The following is a 21,122-nucleotide window of genomic DNA, read 5'->3' as shown; positions in this document are numbered from 1 at the left end:
CCAGCCTAGCCAGCATGGTAAAACTCCATCTCTACTAAAAAATGCAAAAATCACCTGTGTGTGGTGGCATGTGCCTGTAATCCCAGCTACTCCGGAGGCTGAGGCAGGAGAATTGCTTGAACTCCGGAGGCAGAGGTTGCAGTGAGTCGAGGTCATCCACCAACCTGGGTGGCAGAGCGAGACTCTGTCTCAAAAAATGAAATATTCAGGAAGCAGACCCCTCAGGATGTCTTAAACTCTTAAGCAAGAGATCATGACCTCTCAGGTCATTATCTTGGACAGCACAGGTCCCCTCTCCCCACCTGGCAAAAAGTACAGAAATGGTTGCTCCTTCATGGAGAAAGTCTGGGCAGAGCTTTCTTTCGGAAATGAACTTGTAAGGTACATTTTTTCCTATTGGTAGGGCAATTTGTAAAAATAAGGGCCGGACGCGGTGGCTCACGCCTGTAATCCCAGCACTTTGGGAGGCCGAGGTGGGTGGATCACTTGAGGCCAGGAGTTCGAGAACAGCCTGGCCAACATGGTGAAACCCTATCTCTACCAAAAGCATGGTGGCGCGCACCTGCAGTCCCAGCTACTTGGGAGGCTGAGGCACAAGATTTCCATGAACCCTGGAGGTGGAGGTTACAGTGAGCCAAGATGGCACCACTGCACTCAGGCCTGGGCAACAGAGAGAGACTCTGTCTCAAAAAAATAAAAATAAAAATAAGGCTAGTCTCTTGGACTTTGGTATTTAAATGGGAAGAGTACTAATATTTGTAGAAATCCTTTAGAAATTTGTGCCATTAATATTGTCACCTTGTATGAAATACTGTTTTCTAGAGGATATTAAGGATTCAAATATTATGTTAGGTACAACATTTTGAGTTATTTTGGGGTGACTCAATGTCTGACTCTACTAAATGCCATATTAGCATTTAAAATGCATTTGATCTTAAATCTTTGTTAATTATACCATGACTTGGTATCCAAAAATAAACTGATACATACATACATATATATGTATATGTGTGTGTATATATATATATTTATTTGGTACTAGAAAATGTTAAATTTAATCTTTTAATAGATGCTCTTTAAAAAGGAGTCTTGCTGTATGTATATACTATTAAAGGGGAAACTATGTCTGTGATTGTAGTGTGTAAAAGAGTGTCAATCGGTGATTTTATTATGTACTCAATTTGAGGTCTCAAATGTAGTTATCCTCACCATCTTACTGTCTCTGTTAGTAGTTTGGTGTCGTTTTCCTGGTAAGTAGCTAAAAGGTCCTTAATCATTACACCTAAGCCTTAATTGCCTTAGCACAACTTCCCTTAAAAGGGAGTATCAGTACTTTTTAAAAGAAACTAACAGTTGGGCTGCTAATTTAGTTTGCTGCTTCACTTTCCCCTATTCTAAGCCATTTTGTGATGGTTTGGTCAAGTTGCCTTTTATTCCCCTTTTGGAGTTTTCAGCTTTCCTTCACTTCCCTTTTTCTGAATTTAACATCAAATTTACAAGTTGGAAGATTTTGTTTTATTTTTAAAGTTTTGCAGTGCTGGTGATCTCTTATGACTTGTGCATCCAAAGTCAAAATGACAAAACCTAGTTACAAATTAAACACACAGCTTTATGTACTGAATTTGCTTCAGTGAGATCACAGCTGAGGAAACTAGTTCTGGAATGTGGTTAGTGTTATTAAGGATTTTTGACTGATCATATGTTTAGAATCTTAAATATTTATGTCAAGGAATACTGAGTGGGAAACTTCCAGACTATGTCTGGACCAAAGAAGCATATGTCTTTGATTATCTTTAATCCAAAAGATTTTATGAAGACTTCTTAAGTTTTATAAATAGAAGTTTAACTGATGAATAAATCAGAATTACAAAGAAAATTCACTTTATTTTTAACATCTCTGGGATTTTTAGCCAGAATGAGCATGTATAACAAAAGCAGTGAAATAATATGCGTGGGTAAGAACCCACGGCCCTTCCCGCTGCACTCTCCTTTTCCCTGACTCTCCTGTGTTTTTTCCTTGTTTACCTTATCTTGGTTCCTTTTATTATTATTATTATTTTTTTTTTGAGATGGAGTCTCGCTCGGTCGTCCAGGCTGGAGTGCAGTCACGCAATCTTGGCTCACTGCAACCTCTGCCTACTGGGTTCAAGCAATTCTCTGCCTCAGCTTCCAGAGTAGCTGGGATTACAGGCGCCCGCCACCACTTCCAGCTAATTTTTTTATATTTTTAGTGGAGACAGGGTTTCACCATCTTGGCCAGGCTGGTCTTGAACTCCTGACCTTGTGATCACCTGCCTTGGCCTCCGGTTCCTTTCTTGTCTCTTGTCTTTCAAGCTATTTTTTTCATTGACTTTTAAATTTTCTTCCTACCCCACTTTGTATCACTCTTACTTAACTGGCCTATCAAGGAGCCAAACTGTATTTTTGTTATGAGTATTGATTTAAAGTATAAGTTTCACATTTCTCCCAATTTATTATTATTATTTATTTTTTATTTATTTTTTTTTTTTGAGACGGAGTTTCACTCTTGTTGCCCAAGCTGGAGTGCAATGGCGTGATCTCAGTTCACTGCAATCTCCGCCTCCCGGGTTCAATCTATTCTCCTGCCTCACTCTCCGAAGTAGCTGTGATTACAGGCGCCGCCACCATGCCCAGCTAATTTTTGTATTTTTAGTAGAGACGGGATTTCCCCCTGTTGGCCAAGCTGGTCTCGAACTCCTCGCCTCAGGTGATCCACCCACCTCGGCCTACCAAAATGCTGAGAAGGGAAATATTTCTAATTAACTTTTTAAATTTTGTTTGCAACATGTGATACATATTTTACACATCCTTTGTGATTTTTGTTCGTCTTGTTTTTAATCAATGCCTTGCAGTTTACTGGCATTTAGGTAGGGAAAAGATTTTGTTTTTGTTTTTTTAAACAAAGCCTATGTACATTCACTCAGCTTGAGTATTTGTGCTATGCATGCAGATTAGCTGTAGATCAGAACAGTGTATTATAGTCTTTAGATACTGGTAAACTTAAATTGCAGAGATGCCTTTTAAAAATGCATAGTAAGGCCGGGCGCGGCGGCTCAAGCCTGTAATCCCAGCACTTTGGGAGGCCGAGACGGGCGGATCACGAGGTCAGGAGATCGAGACCATCCTGGCTAACACGGTGAAAACCCGTCTCTACTAAAAATACAAAGACTAGCCGGGCAATGTGGTGGGCGCCTGTAGTCCCAGCTACTCCGGAGGCTGAGGCAGGAGAATGGCGTAAACCCGGGAGGCGGAGCTTGCAGTGAGCTGAGATCCGGCCACTGCACTCCAGTCTGGGCGTCAGAGCGAGACTCCGCCTCAAAAAAAAAAAAAAAAAAAAATGCATAGTAAAAATATTTCATCTTTACTTTTCTCTTCAAATGATTTCGGTTTTTATATTTTTCCAGTTGATGAATAACTTAATTATGAGACTTCATGGGCATAATTATTTTCTATATTTATTGTTACTTTTTAATATTCTTAGTACTTTGCTTAGAAAGTAACTAAAAGTGAAATTTACAACTTTTTAGTACAAAATTTCTTGAATAAAGTTAAAAACAAAACAAAACCCTCTGAGATTCTGTACTGTATCTTTATGAACCTCCATGAACAGAATTTGGGATTTGGGAATTGCTTTTCCTTAGACAGATTTAGTATTGCTACAAATGACATTTTTAAGAGGCTGGGATGGGGGGAGGGGTTAGTGCTAATGGTTTAACAGTAGGGGACCATGGACAACTGTAGACATCACTATCCAATAGAACTTTTTGTGGCAAGGCGCGGTGGCTCACGTCTATAATCCCAGCACTTTGGGAGGCCAAGATGAGTGGATCACCTGAGGTCAGGAGTTCAAGACCAGCCTGACCAACATGGTAAAACCCCGTCTCTACTAAAAATACAAAAAAAGTTAGCCAGGCGTGCATTTGGTCCCATCTACTCAGGAGGCTGACACCGGAGAATCACTTGAACCCAGGAGGCGGAGATTGCGGTGAGCTGATATCACGCCACTGCACTCCACCCTGGGCAACAGAGTGAGACTCCGTCTCAAAACAACAACAAAACTGCACTGTCTACCGTAGTAGCTGCTTAGCTACAAGTGGCTTTTTTAGTATTCAAAGATCAATTTTTAGGCTGGGTGCAGTTGCTCATGCCTGTAATCCTAACACTTTGGGAGGCCAAGGTGGGAGGATTACTTGAGGCCAGGAGTTTGAGACCAGCCTGACCAACATGGTGAAACCCCGTCTCTACTAAAAGTACAAAAATTAGCCAGTTAATCCCAGCTACTTGGAGGCTGAGGCAGGAGAATCACTTTAACCCAGGAGGCGGAGGCTGCAGTGAGCCAGGATTGCGCCACTGCACTCCAGTCTGGGTGACAGCAAGACTGGGTCTCAAAAATAAACAGGGCCAGGCGCAGTGGCTCATGCCTGTAATCCCAGCACTTTAGGAGGCCGAGGCAGGTGGATCACTTGAGGCCAGTAGTTTGAGACCAGCCTGGCCAACATGGCAAAACCCATCTCTACTAAAAATAAAAAAATCAGCCAGGCATGGTGATGCTTGACTATATAGTCCCAGCTACTCGGGAGGCCGAGGCAGGAGAATTGCTTGAACCTGGGAGACGGAGGTTGCAGTAAGCCGAGATGGCGCCACTGCACTCCAGCCTGAGCAACAGAGTGAGACTCTGTCAAAAATTAAATAAATAAATACATTTTAAAGATGAACGTAAGATTTTTACAAAAACAAACAACAAACTCGGGTTCAAAATTTACATCAAATCTTTTAGACCAAGTCAGTGTCTATACAACTTGGGGGAGCTGAAAGTAAACTTAATGAGTATGATGATGATGGAGGGCCTGTTAATAAGCCAGCAAGTTAGAAAAAAAGGACTGTCTTCATAGACTCATGGGACTGAAGCTCAGGAATTGTTCATCGTTTGTACGTTTGTTCTAGCTCCCAGAAGACATTCACTACCCTTAAAAATATTCAGAGAATATGTTGCCACAGTTTTCTTGTTAAAATGTTCTGGCATATGTTAATTCCTACAGTCTGGAAAATTTTCCCAGTGTATAAACAAAGCTGCTGTGTCCAGTCTAAACTGGGTATGAAGGAATATTAATGCCAGCTGTGGCATTGGCAGTGGATGCACAGGTGATCCTAGAACTGGCTCTTTGCCTTGCCCCTTCCTCTACTAAGAGATAGCTTTGCATCTCGAGATGTAACTGGGCTGGAGAGTTGGTGGCCCTTAGCCCTACAGCACCTAGCATTATAGAACTGCTCCATGTGCCTTGCCTAACCCTCTGCACACCATTTACATGGGATATACCCAGAGTCATCTAGTCATCTATGCTGGTGACTTGGCAGCCTTGCTTACCAGACTGCTGGAGCTAGGGTGCCTGGTCCCAAAGCTGTGCTTGCTTCTCTCCCCAATCAGTCCTGCATATGTCTTTGTTCGCTAACACGTTATATGAAGAATGTGGGGAACTATTTTGGAATCATTTCTGTGTATGAGCTTATTATCTTGAGGGATTTTAGGATTCATTTCTCAAGAGAGGGCTGGGAACTATGCCTTGCTAGAGTTGTCTTGAGAACGCTCTCTTCTCAGCTCATTGCCACATGGAGGTTAGTTTTGTATCATCAGTGTGCTGTCCATAGTCACTGGAAGCAGTGAACACATCCTACTCTGCTTCTGATTCTCCACTTACTGTTTTTGAAACACATGAACGGGCCAGACACAGTGGCTCACGTCTGTAATCCCAGCACTTTGGGAGGCTGAGGTGGGCGGATCACTTGAGGTCAGGAGTTTGAGATCAGTCTGGCCAACATGGCAAAACCCCATCTCTACTAAAAATACAAAAATTAGCCGGGTGTGGTGTGGCATGCCGGTAATCTCAGCTACTTGGGAGGCTGAGACAGGAGAATTGCTTGAACCTGGAAGGCAGAGGTTGCAGTGAGCCTGGGCAACAGTGAGTGAGACTCATATCTCAAAAAAAAAAAAAAAAAATGAAAGACATGAAGAAATGGTTTTTGTACCAAGGTTTGGCCCATGCTGCGATTCACAAAGAATTGGCTTTCAGTTCTTATCTTTATTTTGACTTAAACTGGCCCATCATGTTGTCCTTTGAAGTTACTCTCATAAATTTCTTTCTAAAGGGCTGAGGCACTCAGAAGGGAGTTTACTTTTCTATATTTTATAAAGCAAAGGTGGGAGATCCTCCATTAGGGCCTGGGAAGTAAACTGAGTGGCAGAGGGGCTGCTGTGATTAGCTGAGGGAGATTGTGGGCCTTCGGCCCTGATGATAGATCCCTGGCCCTGCCACATACCATACACAGTGCCCACACCCCACCACCACCACACCCAATGTAGTCTGTGCCCTCAGGACATTGCTCCAGGGCAGTAGCATGGTGAGGTTAGCCAGATGATGGCCTTGAGCTATAGAGTGTGCGCCTAAAATGCACTTGTTTGAGTAGTTTCTGCCTGTGCCTTCAAGTCGCCTTTTTGGGAAAACATAGTGACTATTCAGAGTAAAAGCAAACTAATTTGATTTTAATATCATATGTAGAGCTGTATTATATGAACCAAATGCTAGTCTGTTAAGCAATAGCTACACTTACTTTTTCAAGACAATAGATGGTTTAAATGGAGTCACCTATAGAAATTGGTAGTGGCGTGAGTTATGCATTGTAACCATCAAGAAAGTTCAGTTGATGAAGTGTAGAGGAGCGATGCAGGTTGTCACACATCGGTTGTGTACATGCTCCTTTTTCTTTCACTTTAGTTTCCACGGGCTCCCTTGCTCAGCAGTATGCGCACCCTAATGCTACCCTGCACCCACATACTCCACACCCTCAGCCTTCAGCTACCCCCACTGGACAGCAGCAAAGCCAACATGGTGGAAGTCATCCTGCACCCAGCCCTGTTCAGGTAAGGGCAACTCAGAGGTCTGCATGGAGTGGCTTCCTCATCCTAGGATCTGAGTGCTTTCTTCAGGTGCCAGGTATCGCATCGTCAGAACACATGGCATGTCCATTCTCATGAAAATGGATACAGCTATGCCCCTGGGGTGGTTGCTTTTTTAAGAATCACATTTAAGATACATATTGATAATAGGTGATTGGATAAGCTCTGGAAACTTGCATTAATGAAAAATCAAATTTAGCATAAGGTTCATAAGGCAAATTCCTATTTGTTTGGGACTTTTAAATTTTAATTAAGGTTTATGTGATGAGGTTATTTTTCTATGAGCTTCTTGAATTATGTTTGCTAATGGAGGTAAAGATCTCTGATATCTCTCAGTTCCCTGGGGCAGTAGTCTTGTTTAACTTTAGTATGCTCAGAAGCTTCTAACTGCCAGGCTGAGAATCAGGCTTCTGCACCCCAGAAAGGAACGTCCAGATGGGAGGCACCTCCATCCTTGCTCTTACCATCCTGTACATTCCCCTGTACTTTCCATTGCCCCTCATCATAGGCCCACGTGTGCAAAGCTCAGCTTTGTGAGTATCCCTTGGCTGCTTTTCATTAAAGAAGTTTTCCTCTCAATTCTTTCCTGTCGCTTTGCAGCACCATCAGCACCAGGCCGCCCAGGCTCTCCATCTGGCCAGTCCACAGCAGCAGTCAGCCATTTACCACGCGGGGCTTGCGCCAACTCCACCCTCCATGACACCTGCCTCCAACACGCAGTCGCCACAGAATAGTTTCCCAGCAGCACAACAGACCGTCTTTACAATCCATCCTTCTCACGTTCAGCCGGCGTATACCAACCCACCCCATATGGCCCACGTACCTCAGGTAAACCAGCTTTAGCCAACTTTCTGTGAAGGCCAAGTACAATGTGAAGGTTATCAGTAAGCAGCTAGAGGCTCTCCCAGCTAGGAAACCCTGTGTGTCATGCCATTTGCCTGTCTCCCTTTCCCGCTCAAATACACGTGATCTGGCCCTAAGGGAATGTTTGTGTGGTTTTGTCATGGGATCAGTGAAGGTGCTGATTGGTCAGTCCTTTAGTTTTCCAACTGAGACCTTAAAAATATCTTTGACTCTGGAATGCAACCCAATCCTTCTTTCCTTTCTGTGTCTGCTTTGCTACGTCTATATAGCCTCACTACTATATATATGTGTACATATATATCTTCCTCTACACACTTACCTCGGAAGCCAGGCGGGGATGATGGCCTTCACAGAGTCTCAGCTCTCTGAGGTGACTACTGGGGCCTGTCAACTTGATTGTTACTCACATGAGTTCCAGACACATCTCTCCAATTGTTTTCCCTGGTTATTCATATATCTGCTTTGACCATAAGTTGTACTCTTGAGAGGGCTTGGCCTTGGACATTGGTGCAGTGTAACTAGAAGCTGGAAGCACCCAGGTGGTCCCATTTTTCTTGAAGAGCAGCCCTGGAAGCACTTGGGAGCTCACCTCTAGTGTCAGCTGCTCCAGGTGAAAGGTGTGCTTGCCATCTCCGTGGTTGCTGTTTGCATCAGCTGCTGACAAGGTCCCTGCACTCCAGGGCCCAGGGGATTGTCTTAATGAGGAGAAGGAGCTGCACTGAAGTTGGGCTCTAACGCTGGCCTTGAGGCCCTCCCTGGGGCTGTTACGGGTGAATTGGCTGTATTAGATGTCTCTGCTACTTTCATAACAGAACTCTCTGAGGTGGGTCTGAGTGAGACCTGCCACAATGAATTCCATTTCCTGTTAAATAGTGCGCCAGTGAGGCTCTGGCAAGGTGTGGGCTAGAGATGCGACTCAGTTGGATCTATCTCTCAGAAGGCTACCTTGTAAGTAGAGTTCCACAGCTCTGGGAAGTTTGGGCGTCCTCACCCTGCAAAGTTTAGGTTCTGTGGTGTAGCGCACTGCAGTTGATTTGCTTTTTGATAGTGGGGAGGGAAGCTGGTTTGGTCCGTGGCGGCCAGCGTGGTTTGGTGGAGTCAGCTTCATAAGAGCTGGGGTCCTGTAGGTGTCTAGCAGAGGCTGGTGGCTAAGTAGGCATGTGAACTTACATGTAAGTCAGGGATCCCTAATACCTCACTCTGTTTTTGTGCTGAAAGGGCAAAAAGGTTAACACAGGGAAGCTCGATGCCATGTACCCATTTGAATACGTGAGAGTAAAAACGGCATTTCATCCAAGGCTCATCATAGTCTAGAACAGTGCACAGTGTGGGAAAAAGGAAACAAGGGCTCTTCCTGGCCCTGCCAACCCCCTGCAGAGCTGGAATCCAGCTAGTTTGGGCTGACTAAAATCACCTTTCCAATTTGACAGTGAGTGAGACCAGGGTGAACTTGGTACAGAGACACTGGGCTGGCCCAGATGATTTCAGGTTACTCCTTTCCATCTCACTGGAGCCATTAAAAACTCCCAACTCCTCCTCCTGCTCCATCAGCATATCTCTCAGAGAGTCACCGGGGCCTAAGAGTCTCTTTTCACTGCCTGGTGAGCAGGCCAGAAGCAGAGGGAGAGAGGCAAATGAACAGAGGTCCAAGTAATTCACATACTGGACTGTGACAGTCTCTGCTTATTAATGTAGTAATCTGCTTTCCTGTTTGAAAGGGATGTTATCTGCAAAATTGCCTCAGGCCCCACATGGCAGCCTGATTCTGAAGCATCATTGAATCTTGTATGATATTGAGAAAGCTGCCCTTGGATCCGGTGTCTAATCTTTGTGAAGATCTTACCCCATACGTAGAATACAATGATCAGAAATGTCAAGGGCTGGGACAGCACAGCCCTGACTTCTACCTAGGCTCACTTGGTGCCTGCTCCCTGACCCTTCCTTGCAGGATCTACCCAAAGGTGAAGCACATCTTCAGGTCAATAGATAATCTACTAGAGACTGTCCCCAGAGAACAGAACTGGGCCCTGAGGCCCACCGTTGCCCTTTCCTTGAGAGTCCCAGCCCAGTGAAAGGAACACAGTTGACATGTTGTTGAAGCCGGAGATGTTGCCTGTATGCGTAAAAGAGCTCTCTGTTTCAGGCTCATGTACAGTCAGGAATGGTTCCTTCTCATCCAACTGCCCATGCGCCAATGATGCTAATGACGACACAGCCACCCGGCGGTCCCCAGGCCGCCCTCGCTCAAAGTGCACTACAGCCCATTCCAGTCTCGACAACTGCGCATTTCCCCTATATGACGCACCCTTCAGGTGAGGCGTGTGTGTGCAGGGGCCGCCGGGGCACCCCAAAGCATTCTGCTCGCACAGGTGGAATGGCAGGCAGGGCCAGTGCTTCAAGCCCACATTTGAGAACTAGCAAGACCCATCCAGGAGTGTGCACAGGAGGGACTGTGACGATCAGTTTAGCATCAGGGCCTGAGGCTTCCGGGAGCCGAGTCTGTGTGTGTTCTGATGGTATACAGGATTTGGCTTGATGAGAAGCAGCAGCAGCAGCATTCTGTGTAGCTGATGCATGCCTAGGACTCAGTTGGCCTTCCTTGTTATGATAGGCTGGACAGGGCAGTGTTTTCCTTCCTGAGTCCCAAAAGTCTGACATGTGGGGGGTTATTACCATGGCAGAGTTTGATTGTAGCTCTGGAGAAGATACTGCTGAGAAAGTGCTGTGGATGGACTGGCTTTGAGTGTAGCGTTAGCCCCAGCCTATTCCCTGACCAGGGGAGAGCGCCCTGTGATCGTGCTCTACTACTTGATGGCTGCCATGGCGATACTTCACAGTCTGACCTGTTATTCTGAAAGCAGTACTGGTGCTTGGCTAATATTTGGGGAGGGGGGTTTGTTAAGGCCTTTTTTTCTAACCCATGAACAAGTCTTCTGGGAGTTTTACCTGAAGTGGTTTTACGTCTGACTGGTTTGTTTCTACCCACCCACCCAACCCTCCCCACTTTGGTGCAGATGGGAGGGGGGAAAAGTGAATTCAATTTTGAGTCTTGTTCAGCTAGCACGAGGATAGTTTACAATCATGTGCTGCAGAGACACTAGGCTGATGTGTAGTGTTGCCAGTTTTCTGTTTCAATGTTCGCTTTTCTTTTTACAGTACAAGCCCACCACCAACAGCAGTTGTAAGGCTGCCCTGGAGGAACCGAAAGGCCAAATTCCTTCCTCCCTTCTACTGCTTCTACCAACTGGAAGCACAGAAAACTAGAATTTCATTTATTTTGTTTTTAAAATATATATGTTGATTTCTTGTAACATCCAATAGGAATGCTAACAGTACACTTGCAGTGGAAGATATTTGGACCGAGTAGAGGCATTTAGGAACTTGGGGGCTATTCCATAATTCCATACGCTGTTTCAGAGTCCCGCAGGTACCCCAGCTCTGCTTGCCGAAACTGGAAGTTATTTATTTTTTAATAACCCTTGAAAGTCATGAACACATCAGCTAGCAAAAGAAGTAACAAGAGTGATTCTTGCTGCTATTACTGCTTTAAAAAAAAAAAAAATCAAGACTTCGAACGCCCTTTTACTAAACTTGACAAAGGTTCAGTAAATTCTTACCGTCAAACTGACGGATTATTATTTATAAATCAAGTTTGATGAGGTGATCACTGTCTACAGTGGTTCAACTTTTAAGTTAAGGGAAAAACTTTTACTTTGTAGATAATATAAAATAAAAACTTTAAAAAAATTTAAAAAATAAAAAAAGTTTTAAAAACTGATCAAGTTAGTGTGTGTCTGTATAAGCTACTTCTACTGTAGGATACTTAATATCAAAGCAGGTGCACTAAGGGTGTGTTTTTAATATCCCGGAAGGTAGCTGTCAAATGATTTTTCTTCTTCACCTTTAGTTCTGGTTCAAGGTATCTCTAGAAAAAGACAAGACTGAGCTATTCTCTTTGGTGGATTAGAGATCTGCTTCAGGAGGAGGAAGGTTGGCCAGAGTTGGGCAGCACTGAAATTCCACATCCTCGAGCTGACACCAATTCTGTAAGCTTCCTTTTTAATATCTCCTGAACCAAAATGAGTGTCATTAGCTGGAAGTTCCCAATTCAGTCATTTTCCTATTTTACCAGTAGGGGGCAGGAGACACTCAGAAAAAAAATGCAATAAAGAAATCCAGAGGGCATGAAGGCTGAAAAGAAAAGATGTACAAAGCTGCTTATTGACATAGATGGACTCATAAGCATTTGTTAATATTCCCAGATTGCAGTGGGGAGGACAAAGGGAAGAGCAAGTATTTGGGCCAGGGCAAGGATTTTGTAGAGAGACCATGGTCTTAATAGAGCCTTTAAATATTGTGACAGCAAATCAAGATTCTGAAAACTTTTTAATTCACTTATAGCAATTTGTACATTATAGCAAAATTTGCATTATTCAAGAATAAGTTACTTGTACAGTACATAAAACAATACATAAAAATTTGCCAAATACCTTCTGCCTATAATGATACAAGATGAATCCACTTTGTCATCACAATGTGCTGTATATTCTAACCAAATACAAGATGTCAGATGTGTCCTTGTTAATATACTCGCAAGTTCCTCTAGTTTGTGGGAGATGTTAGAGCTAACACATTTGCAGTAAGGGACTTAGCCCTGAATAGAAAGCATGAAGGAATCTCAGGCAGCCCTCAAGGAAGAGTCCAAGGCCTTGACTTTAGGTTAAGAAACTGTTATGTAAAAATAGTGTTCTCTGGCCCAAGATTTTAATGATTGCTATTCCTTTTTCCTACGGTCCAGAAATGATCAAAGGCAGAAGATTTATACCAGATAAAGCCATATGGATTGCTGGTCTAAAATTCAAGGCAGGTTAGTTGACTTAATTCTTTGGTGCTGGTGACTGTTAGTTTGTAAAAGTTCAATAAAGTCAGATGAAGGAAGTGATGGTGCCGGGAGCTGTCAAGCTGTACTGGTGGGGTCTGTAATTAGAGCTAACTGGAGGGATCATGATGTCTACTGTCCAGGTTGGTGCTGAGCCATGGCTCTCGGTAGAAGTTGCCGGCTGGGACCTGGTCGGCACTGGAAGGAGAGTGGTGGGATGTGCTGTGCCTATGGTGGGCTAGCTGCAGCCAGTGGGGTGCCTGCCCCCCACTGCTGCCCACCCCTTCATCAGCTGGGTCTGCTCCCGCACAAAGAAAAAGCGTTGGCTTAGTGTCACTTCTTCCTAGGGCCATGAGAGTTTTTTGTCAGCATGTATTTGAGCTGTCCTGGTAACTTGGACGAGTTTAGAAAGGAAGCAGTCTGGAGGTGGGTGCTTTCCAAATCTCTGCCACAGAATCTGAAGTTGTACTTTGCAGCCTGTTAGAGCTGCCAAGTTTGCTCTACCTGGTGTGCCTCTTGGCACCACCTGAGAGATGCGTGTAGAGAGGCTGCTAAGAAATTAGTGCCCCTGGCGTGAAGACGTCATATCCCAGATGTTTAACTTCTGGCTGGAGGGAGGGAACTTAATTTGGTTCATTATCTACTGGGCACCTTTTCTGTGCAGAGGGGAGGACTAATGACTTTTGAGTTTTCTCCTTTAAAAAACTTCAGACTATTACTTACTCTTTTGGTTCACACTAGTTAGCATTCATTTTCCAGAGAAAGCTGATTGACTTTGAGGAGATAAAGACAGGTGTCCTTAAAAACGGACTGCAAATCTGGATCAGTGTCAGGTCTGCTTTAGGATCCATGAAATCACCCAGGAGTGTTGATACTAAAGTGGTACAGACTGGGCACGGTGGCTCACGCCTGTAATCTCAGCACCTTGGGAGGCCAAGGTAGATGGATCACCTGAGGTCAGGCGTTTGAGACCAGCCTGGCCAACATGGCGAAACCCTATCTCTACTAAAAATACAAAATTAGCCGAGCGTGGTGACTCGCGCTTGTAATCCCAGCTACTCGGGAGGCTGAGACAGAATCGCTTGAACCAGGAAGGTGGAGGTTGCAGTGAGCCAGGATCGCACCACTGCACTCCAGCCTGGTTGACAAGAGTGAAACTCCGTTTCAAAAAAAAAAGAAAAACAGTGGCGCAGAGGGGTTTGTTTTCCCATCCTCTGAAAGACCCCAAGAAAATTCTAAACGCAAAAATCTGATCTCTTGGAGTACAGAGACTAAGTAGAAGGAGCAGACCTAACTCTCCTCCCAGGCAGTCAGTCCTGTGAGTTTTAGGCCAAGGTTTCATTTTAGCCTCTGATTGATGTATCTGTAAAGCTGATCTAAACTCCGAGTTTCCTAGAAGCCACAGCCGTGAGCCTGGGTGTTGTACTGAATGGCTCTGCTGGCACCCAAGAGCAGCTGATTCCACTGTCACTGCCCCCTTGTTTGGAGTGAGCCTCCAGACAAAGATTCTGGGAGGAGCCAGCCCCCCATGAATTGTATCACTTGTATAGATGGAGATTTGACTTCAGGACATCCCTGGATGGTGGAGATTGTGTGTGCCCATGTGTGCATGGAGATACATTCTCAAGCCAATGAAGCAGTAGCCAGCTGGAACAGAACACTGATTGTGGGCTATTAAAAGAGTTTCTCATTAGTTATGGCACCAGATTCCCAGCTTCCATTTTGGCTCAAAAAAGGAGCCTAAAACCCACTTGTGGGATAATTTAATAAGCCATTAGATGCTTGGAGGGCACCGAGCCAGCCTTGTTGTTGAAGGATTTACTAGAAAGGGCCCAGGAGTCCTTCTTCCTTTTTTGCTTGTTCTTCCCCCAACCCCAGTTAATTTAACTATCACTATAAAGCTGCTATAAACCAGAATCCAGTTTTTTGTTCGTAAGGCACCAGGGTAGAACTGTTCCTTGCCACCCTCCTATTTCAGTAATTGTCTGAATTTCCCTGAAAGGGTGACATACTTCACTTCTTGACATTTAGGAAGGACAGTGGCCACTCAGCAGCAGTGACTGTCCCGAGGATGCAGTAGACAAGTCAGCATGCTGGCTCAGACCGTGAATTACGTAGGGTTTGCATAGCTCTCTCCGACTACAAAAATTGCATGGGTGTTAGTTGAAACAGTGCACTGAAATAAGCAGTGGTTTAGTCTTGAACCTGAATCCTTTAAAGAAATTAGTCTGAGGTAAAATGTTTAAAATCATTTTTGACCTTCAGCTTGTCCCTCTGACAGAGCTTTTGTCCTAAAGCTGAGAGTAGAAGCAGGATTAGGTGTGGTCATCTGTGGCGTGGACACAGTAGACCTGCCACATGGACTGACAGTAGATGGGAGAACCGCTTATTAGTGTTCTGGGCTTCCTGATGACCCCCACTTCCCGTAGAAAGTCTGTCATCTGCTGTGACAGTGTCAGTGAAAAAGAGAACAAGTTTCTACTGCCAGCTCTGGCCCTCACCCCAACTCCTTTCTCTAAGAGTAAGAGGGACTGGGCATAGGGACCCCGGGCAGGAGCTAGCGGCATCCTCTAACAAGAACTACATCTGTAAACAATAAGGAGAAAGCCAGGTGATAGATGAAACTTACAGGAGGGCCCTTCAACAGGCCTAATAGAAGGGTCACGTCCATACTGGCATGAGCAGTTAACAGTGTCCCTTAAATCTCTCTCTGGAAGGAAGGAAAGATCAATTACATTCACAAGTTCACACTTCTGCCTGTGCTCCTCAAGGGCAGCTGTTGAGGCCTGGAATTCCTCACTGGTCAGAGAGGTGTGTACTGATTGTCTATGGCCCGCAGGTGGCTCCGGGAGGATGAGTCCATTTCGTAGTCCGAGTCCCGGGCTCGATTCACAGGCTCAGGCTCCAGGTGCCGCAGGCTGTTGGCCAGTTCTTCGGGCGAAGGCACCAGGTGGAAGATCTGCTCGGGAGGTGAGGATCGCCCTGGGAGACCCTCTGGGCTGAGCCCCCGGGGACAGCCAGAAGAGCTAAGGTGGGGAAGGCCCAACTCTGAATCCCAGTGAGGAAGGGAGAAAGGGAACAGGACAGTGTTGCAGGAACCTAGGACAAGTGACCAAGAGAGACCACACCATCAGTCTTAAGGCAAGTGCTGACAGGACACAGAACAAGATCCCTGTACCCTGTACCTTGTCTGCAGCAAGCCTCTACCCAGTGTCAGCCACCCCCTTTAGCAAAGGGCAGTAGGGTCAGACCTGGTGGCTGGGAGACGACTACCACGTAGCTGGAGAGCCGGACGTCACAGGCAGCGCCGCACTCGAGTGGAATGGGCGAGCGCTGGAAGTGATGGAGCATGTCCACGACCGAGGGAAAGTGGAGGTGCTGCACACGGCACTGGCCCCGCTCGGTCAGCGACAGGCGCAGGTGCTGTGGGAGGAGAGGATGGTGGGCTTGGGCTGTCCCTCTAGGACCCTGAACTCCAGCGGAGAGAAGTGGCGTGGTCCTGCCTGCCCCGCCCCATACCTTGGCTATCCCCTGAAAGTTGAAAGTGAGCACGTATTCCCCACGCCGCGTCTCGCTCTGCCGCACCAGGAACACTCCATGAGCATCAGGGCCCTGCAGCTGAACCAGCTGAGCTGCTTTCACTCTGGAGATGGGGCCATGGAACCAGGGGTAGCAGGACAGGAAATGGTCTGTCTTCTGGCAGGCTGGGTCCAGCAGCCCCCCAGGAGAAGCACCTGTTAGATAAGATGGGTGATGGTGGTCGCAGGGGGGCTACTTTATGTCCTGAGCTGAGTCTGGGTTCCAGCATACCCAGAAGACAATGGCCTAGCCATTGGGTTACTCACCTTGGTTAAGAGAATCTGTGCTGCCCCTTGGGGAGCTGGACGTGCTGGGCTCTAGGGCTGAGGGAATATGCATCTCTGCTTCTGTGCTCTCCAGCCTGCTGGAGAAGAGGCTGAGGTTAAGAATCTGGGCAGGTCAGGGGTGAAAGCAGCAAAGGTCGTGCCAGGGACGAGGGCCCGGGACCTCACCCTCGGCCTGTGCACTCCCGGAGCTCAGCCATCCATGAATTCAGCTGCTGCTCATCTCCCACCTCAAAGATGATGTCTGTCCGGTCCTTCACCTGGCAGGAAGGAAGGGAACAGGGTTGGGTCTGCTGTATGTGTATGTATTTGTATTGCCCCAGGGTGTGAAAAGCCTTGTCACTCACCTTCAGCACAAAGGTGTAGAGGTTGTCAGGCATCTCGAGGCGTGTGCACCGCCGGACCTCCTGGATGCTGGAGCAAGCTGCTTGTAGCTTGGGCCTTGAACTCTACGAGACCAAGATGGGGTACTCAAAGCTTGTTCCTGATGCTCTTTTTTCTAGCCAGGCCTGAGTTTGTCTATAGTCTCCCCAAGAGTCCCCCTTTTAGAGAGAGTATCCATGGTGTTGCTGTGCAGGCTCTGAGCCTGTAGTGAGGTCCAGGGTGCCTTAACCTAGCCTCCTGAACACCATTCACACTGAGGTCCTAAGCAGCGTGTGCTGGCAGAAGGCCAGCCCCTTGGACCTGGACCTGGGGACATTTCCACTCTGCCATGTGTCTGACATCCGTTTCTCTTCCCACTGGTGAGCAAAGAGCTCCCTGCCCAGCCAGGTGATGCCAGCTGCTGACCCTCTCATCACACCAAGCCCAAAAGGGGCAGAGCCTAGCATGGCTAGCCCAAGTTACAGCCACTGTAAAACCACAAAATCTTGGCCCTGGACCTTCCCAGGACACCCGGCATACAGGGCTGCAGGGTGGCTAGGAGTTGGCCACTGTTCCTTTGCCGGCAGGAACTCTGCTCTCAGGTCTTGACTGGCCCTGCAGATGCTTCCTGTGCTGGGCATTCTGCAGCCAAGGAGCCAGCTGCTTCCGGTTGGGAATCTGTTCAGGAGGGGGTTTGCCCCTCCCCTTCCTCTTGTGATAAGACTGAAAAGATGGCCAAAAGAAGAAAAGGGGAGAAAGAGATGAGGTGAGGAATGGACAGAAGTGGTCCCACTGGGCCCCCTCCATTCAGGTGTTCCTGGAAAATACTACAGCCCCTAACAAACCGGGAGCAGGGGGATGGAAAGCAGAGGCAGGCCCAAAGGATGTTCCAGCAACTGTGGCTTCAGGTGATCCAACCTCCACCCAAGCCCAAAAGGGCACACCTTGGACTGGAGCTGCTAGTGCTATTGACCCCCAAAAGCTTAACCTTGCTTTAGACACAGAGGTACTAGGTACCTCTGTTGGAAGGATCATGACCCAGTGGCCTGGCCGCCTCCTTTATCCCTCTTCCCCACCTGCAGGGGAGTCAATGAACAGTGAGGTAAGAGGGCATCCTGGCAGAAGCAGGATGGCCACCTGGGTCCTCTCAGCAGGTCTCCTGGGAGCTCCCGGGCCTGCTCTGGTTGGCGGACACAACAAGCTGGGGGAGAGTAATGACTGCAGGAACGACCAACACTGGCCACAGCTTACTGCAGCCTCTCACTAGAAAGCTGCATGACTAGAACATTCTATCCTGAAGTGACCAGCACCAGCCAGGGCATTTTCACCTCCCACTCCCAGAGGTCCAGCAGCCAGGAAGGGGCAGGCAGAGGCCTCGCATGGCATCCACACAGGCACTGGACACAGCGCAGTGTGCAGGGAGTGGGGCCTCTGTGCTCTTGCCCATTTTCACAGCTAGCCAGCCCTGCGGAGCCTTCATTTCTGTCTGCAAGATGGGTAAGGTGCGAGTGGCCACTTCCTTCTGCTACTTTTCCAGTTGGCCCTGCCTGGCCTCCACCCTCCCCACTGGCTGCAGGCCTTAAGGATCACTGGCAGGATATAGGCCAGGCCCGGAGGGGAACGGGCCTGGTCTCCCTTTCAGTTCCGCTCCAGGCCTAGTCCCCAGTATCAGTGCTGAGATTAACCAGCAGAACTGCCGGTTTCACTCTGACTCTGGCCCCTGCAAGCCAGCTCCACCCACAGCAACTGAGGAACTGCTGAGCAGGCAGGCAGTGGTGAAAAGAGGATTCCCGTCCTCACCCATAGCCAGCCTGGCTGCCACCTGCCTGCTGGCTGAGCACAACCCAGGGGTTCTTCCCCGACTCCCAACAGCAGTCCGTGAGAGCCGCTCAGGCCTAGAGCCACAATCTCAACCCAAGCCTGCCAAGTATGAGAGCCAGGGTCTACCACTGAGCTACCTGGCGGTATGGGTATCCTATGCCAGAGGCTCCAGCCAGGTTGCAACATGTGGGCACACGGGGGCAGGACAGTCCCTGCTGCAGCCGAAACCTCAGCCTGCACAGCCCAGGCTCTGGACTCTGGCTACTGCAGGGAAGGACCACTAGATGCCCATCTGATTAAGCTATATGGGGGGATGGGTGATGGCGGAGCCAAGCTCAAGCCTGGGGGCTGTGTCAGCAGCTGTGGGGGCTTGAGGTTCCCTTCTCTCACATGCCCGCTATTCCACCTCCCTCAAAAGTCAAGCCAGGCCAGCAACAGCTGCTCCCTGGACCCAGCTTAGGCCATACTGTGGTTGGGTGATCAAAGTGGCCAAATCATTTCAGGTATTTGTGGTTTGAACAGAATGTCACCCACCACATCCTGCAGCATCTATTTCTAGGTAGCAAGTCTTCTCCATTTCCAGCATCCAAATAGATGGCTTCTGTTTGTTATGGCCACTGTGGCTCCAATGGAAATAATCCATTTCTTTCTTTGTTCTGGCCGCTAGGAAGTCTCAAAGATGCAGGCCAGCTCTGACACTACTCCAACAGTAGGACTTGTATTTATTTCAACAGCTAACTGTATCCCAGATTTTACAGTTCTTTTACCCTCTATAGAGTTTTTTGTTTTTGTTTTTGTTTTTTGAGACAGAGTCTCACTCTGTTGCCCAGGCTGGAATGCGGTGGCGTGATCTTGGCTCACTGCAACCTCCACCTCCTGAGTTCAAGCGATTCTCCTGAGTTCAAGTGATTCTCCTGCCTCAGCCTCCAGAGTAGCTGGGATTACAGGCGCCTGCCACTACACCTAGCTAATTTTTGTATTTTTAGTAGAGATGGGGTTTCACCATGTTGGTTGGCCAGGTTGGTCTCGAACTCCTGACATCAGGTGATCTGTCCGCCTTGGCCTCCCAAAGTGCTGGGATTTCGTGTGTGAGCCACCACGCCGGGCCCTGCCCTCTAAGTTTTAAGATTCAGCCCTGACCCTGCCACTTCCTATGCAACCCTGGACAAGGGGTTCGGCTCTCCATTCCTTAGTTGTCATTTGTAAGTCGGAGCTCATTTTTTCACAAGGTGAGCTAACACAAGCAAAAGGCCTGACTCGCACAGCTGTTAACAGGCTGGTGAGTAAAGCCTGCTTGGGTCCCACTACAGTACTGACAGCATGACAGTCCCCTCCGAGTGGCCCAGCCACTGGGTACACACCCAGTTTCTCTCAGCCTTACAGAACTATTGCTCCATTTTGTCACATGCTCCGTTACCATCCTGCAATAAATTCCACATAATATAACCAACCTACTACCCTAACTAATCACAAGACAGGGACAACAAAGGAATGTCACTTAGCCAAAATAAAATGTGCTTCAGTGCGACTGCAGACAACACAACCAACTACTCGGCTGCTTCTGAGTTGTGAAAAGGCCAGGAACATAAGGGAGCCAAAGGGCGGGGGAGCCAGGAAAGCCAGCCAGGTTCCAGATCCACCCAGGGCCCACATGGAAATGCAGTCCCAGGCTCCCTTCAGATGGCCCTGTGCAGTGATCAGTCCCCCTGCAAAGGTCTCCGAGCCACAGTCCCCTCATCTGAGAAGTGGAGATGAAAAAACACCAGCCTCATGAGGGCACGCAGCTCTCCTTGACTCCCGCCTACCTGAGGATCCCTCTTTCTCCCACCGGGCTGTCCAGCCCAGCTGGAGGGAATGTGACGGGCTGGAGGCAACAGACCCTTCTTCTCTAGGCCTCACTCACTCGCCCTCATGCTGTCACCTGGAAACTGTCTTGCTACCTGCTGCCCCTTCCTGTGTGCTGAGGGACAGGGGACCTGCCTTGGCACAAACATTTATAGGGCCAGGATGGTCCTTCTAGAGTCTTCCGAGGTACTGGGCCACACCCCACCCTGCCAGGTCCTCACAACCACCTTGAGTGGGGTCTGTTACTGGTTTTTCCCTCAGGCACCCAGCAGAGTGACTGGCCAGGCCCTCATGGAGCATCCACCCTAGCAAGGGCTGAGACAGGCAAATCGGGGCAGGGCAGGGCAGGGTTGCACACACCAGTCAAAGGCCAGAGCCCTGGTGGCATGACCATACCTGTGTGGAGAGCAAGGCTGATGGCACGGCCTCCTCTGGTGAGATAGCAGGAAGAGGCACAGGTAAGGCTGCCACAGCAGCCCCCAGAAGCCACCATGGGGCTTCAGGGCTGTGGGAA

General features: G+C 47.7%; 2 protein-coding genes across 23 annotated transcripts in view; one reads left to right on the top strand and one right to left on the bottom strand.

The window, feature by feature from the left end:
• The window catches only part of ATXN2 (ataxin 2), a 153,282-nt gene extending 141,663 nt beyond the window's left edge, over window positions 1–11,619 (top strand). For 10 of the 21 annotated variants that reach the window (XM_026456583.2, XM_026456585.2, XM_026456574.2 and 7 more), the window contains 4 exons: window positions 6,792–6,937; window positions 7,574–7,801; window positions 8,711–8,785; window positions 9,981–11,130. In XM_026456583.2, coding sequence (XP_026312368.1) covers window positions 6,792–6,937; window positions 7,574–7,801; window positions 8,711–8,785; window positions 9,981–10,373 — 842 coding nt within the window. In that variant the 3' untranslated portion in view covers window positions 10,374–11,130. Of the gene's footprint in view, window positions 1–6,791; window positions 6,938–7,573; window positions 7,802–8,710; window positions 8,786–9,980 lie in introns of all 21 variants that reach the window. The other 11 variants (XM_026456587.2, XM_026456588.2, XM_026456590.2 and 8 more) reach the window with 6 other exon arrangements.
• A 585-nt stretch (window positions 11,620–12,204) lies between these two features.
• The window catches only part of SH2B3 (SH2B adaptor protein 3), a 45,886-nt gene continuing 36,968 nt past the window's right edge, over window positions 12,205–21,122 (bottom strand). Inside the window, exons 3-8 of one of the 2 annotated variants that reach the window (XM_023203532.1) lie at window positions 16,927–17,028; window positions 16,748–16,839; window positions 16,562–16,659; window positions 16,236–16,450; window positions 15,968–16,139; window positions 12,205–15,815 (exon numbers count right to left, since the gene is read on the bottom strand). In XM_023203532.1, coding sequence (XP_023059300.1) covers window positions 15,520–15,815; window positions 15,968–16,139; window positions 16,236–16,450; window positions 16,562–16,659; window positions 16,748–16,839; window positions 16,927–17,028 — 975 coding nt within the window. In that variant the 3' untranslated portion in view covers window positions 12,205–15,519. The remainder of the gene's footprint in view (window positions 15,816–15,967; window positions 16,140–16,235; window positions 16,451–16,561; window positions 16,660–16,747; window positions 16,840–16,926; window positions 17,029–21,122) is intronic. The other variant, XM_023203537.1, reaches the window with a different exon arrangement.

This window comes from Piliocolobus tephrosceles, chromosome 10 (assembly GCF_002776525.5).
Source record: "Piliocolobus tephrosceles isolate RC106 chromosome 10, ASM277652v3, whole genome shotgun sequence".
Taxonomy (NCBI): Eukaryota; Metazoa; Chordata; class Mammalia; order Primates; family Cercopithecidae; genus Piliocolobus; species Piliocolobus tephrosceles.
The sequence above is the reverse complement of the archived record's forward strand: the minus strand, read 5'-3'. Positions and strand labels throughout refer to the sequence as shown.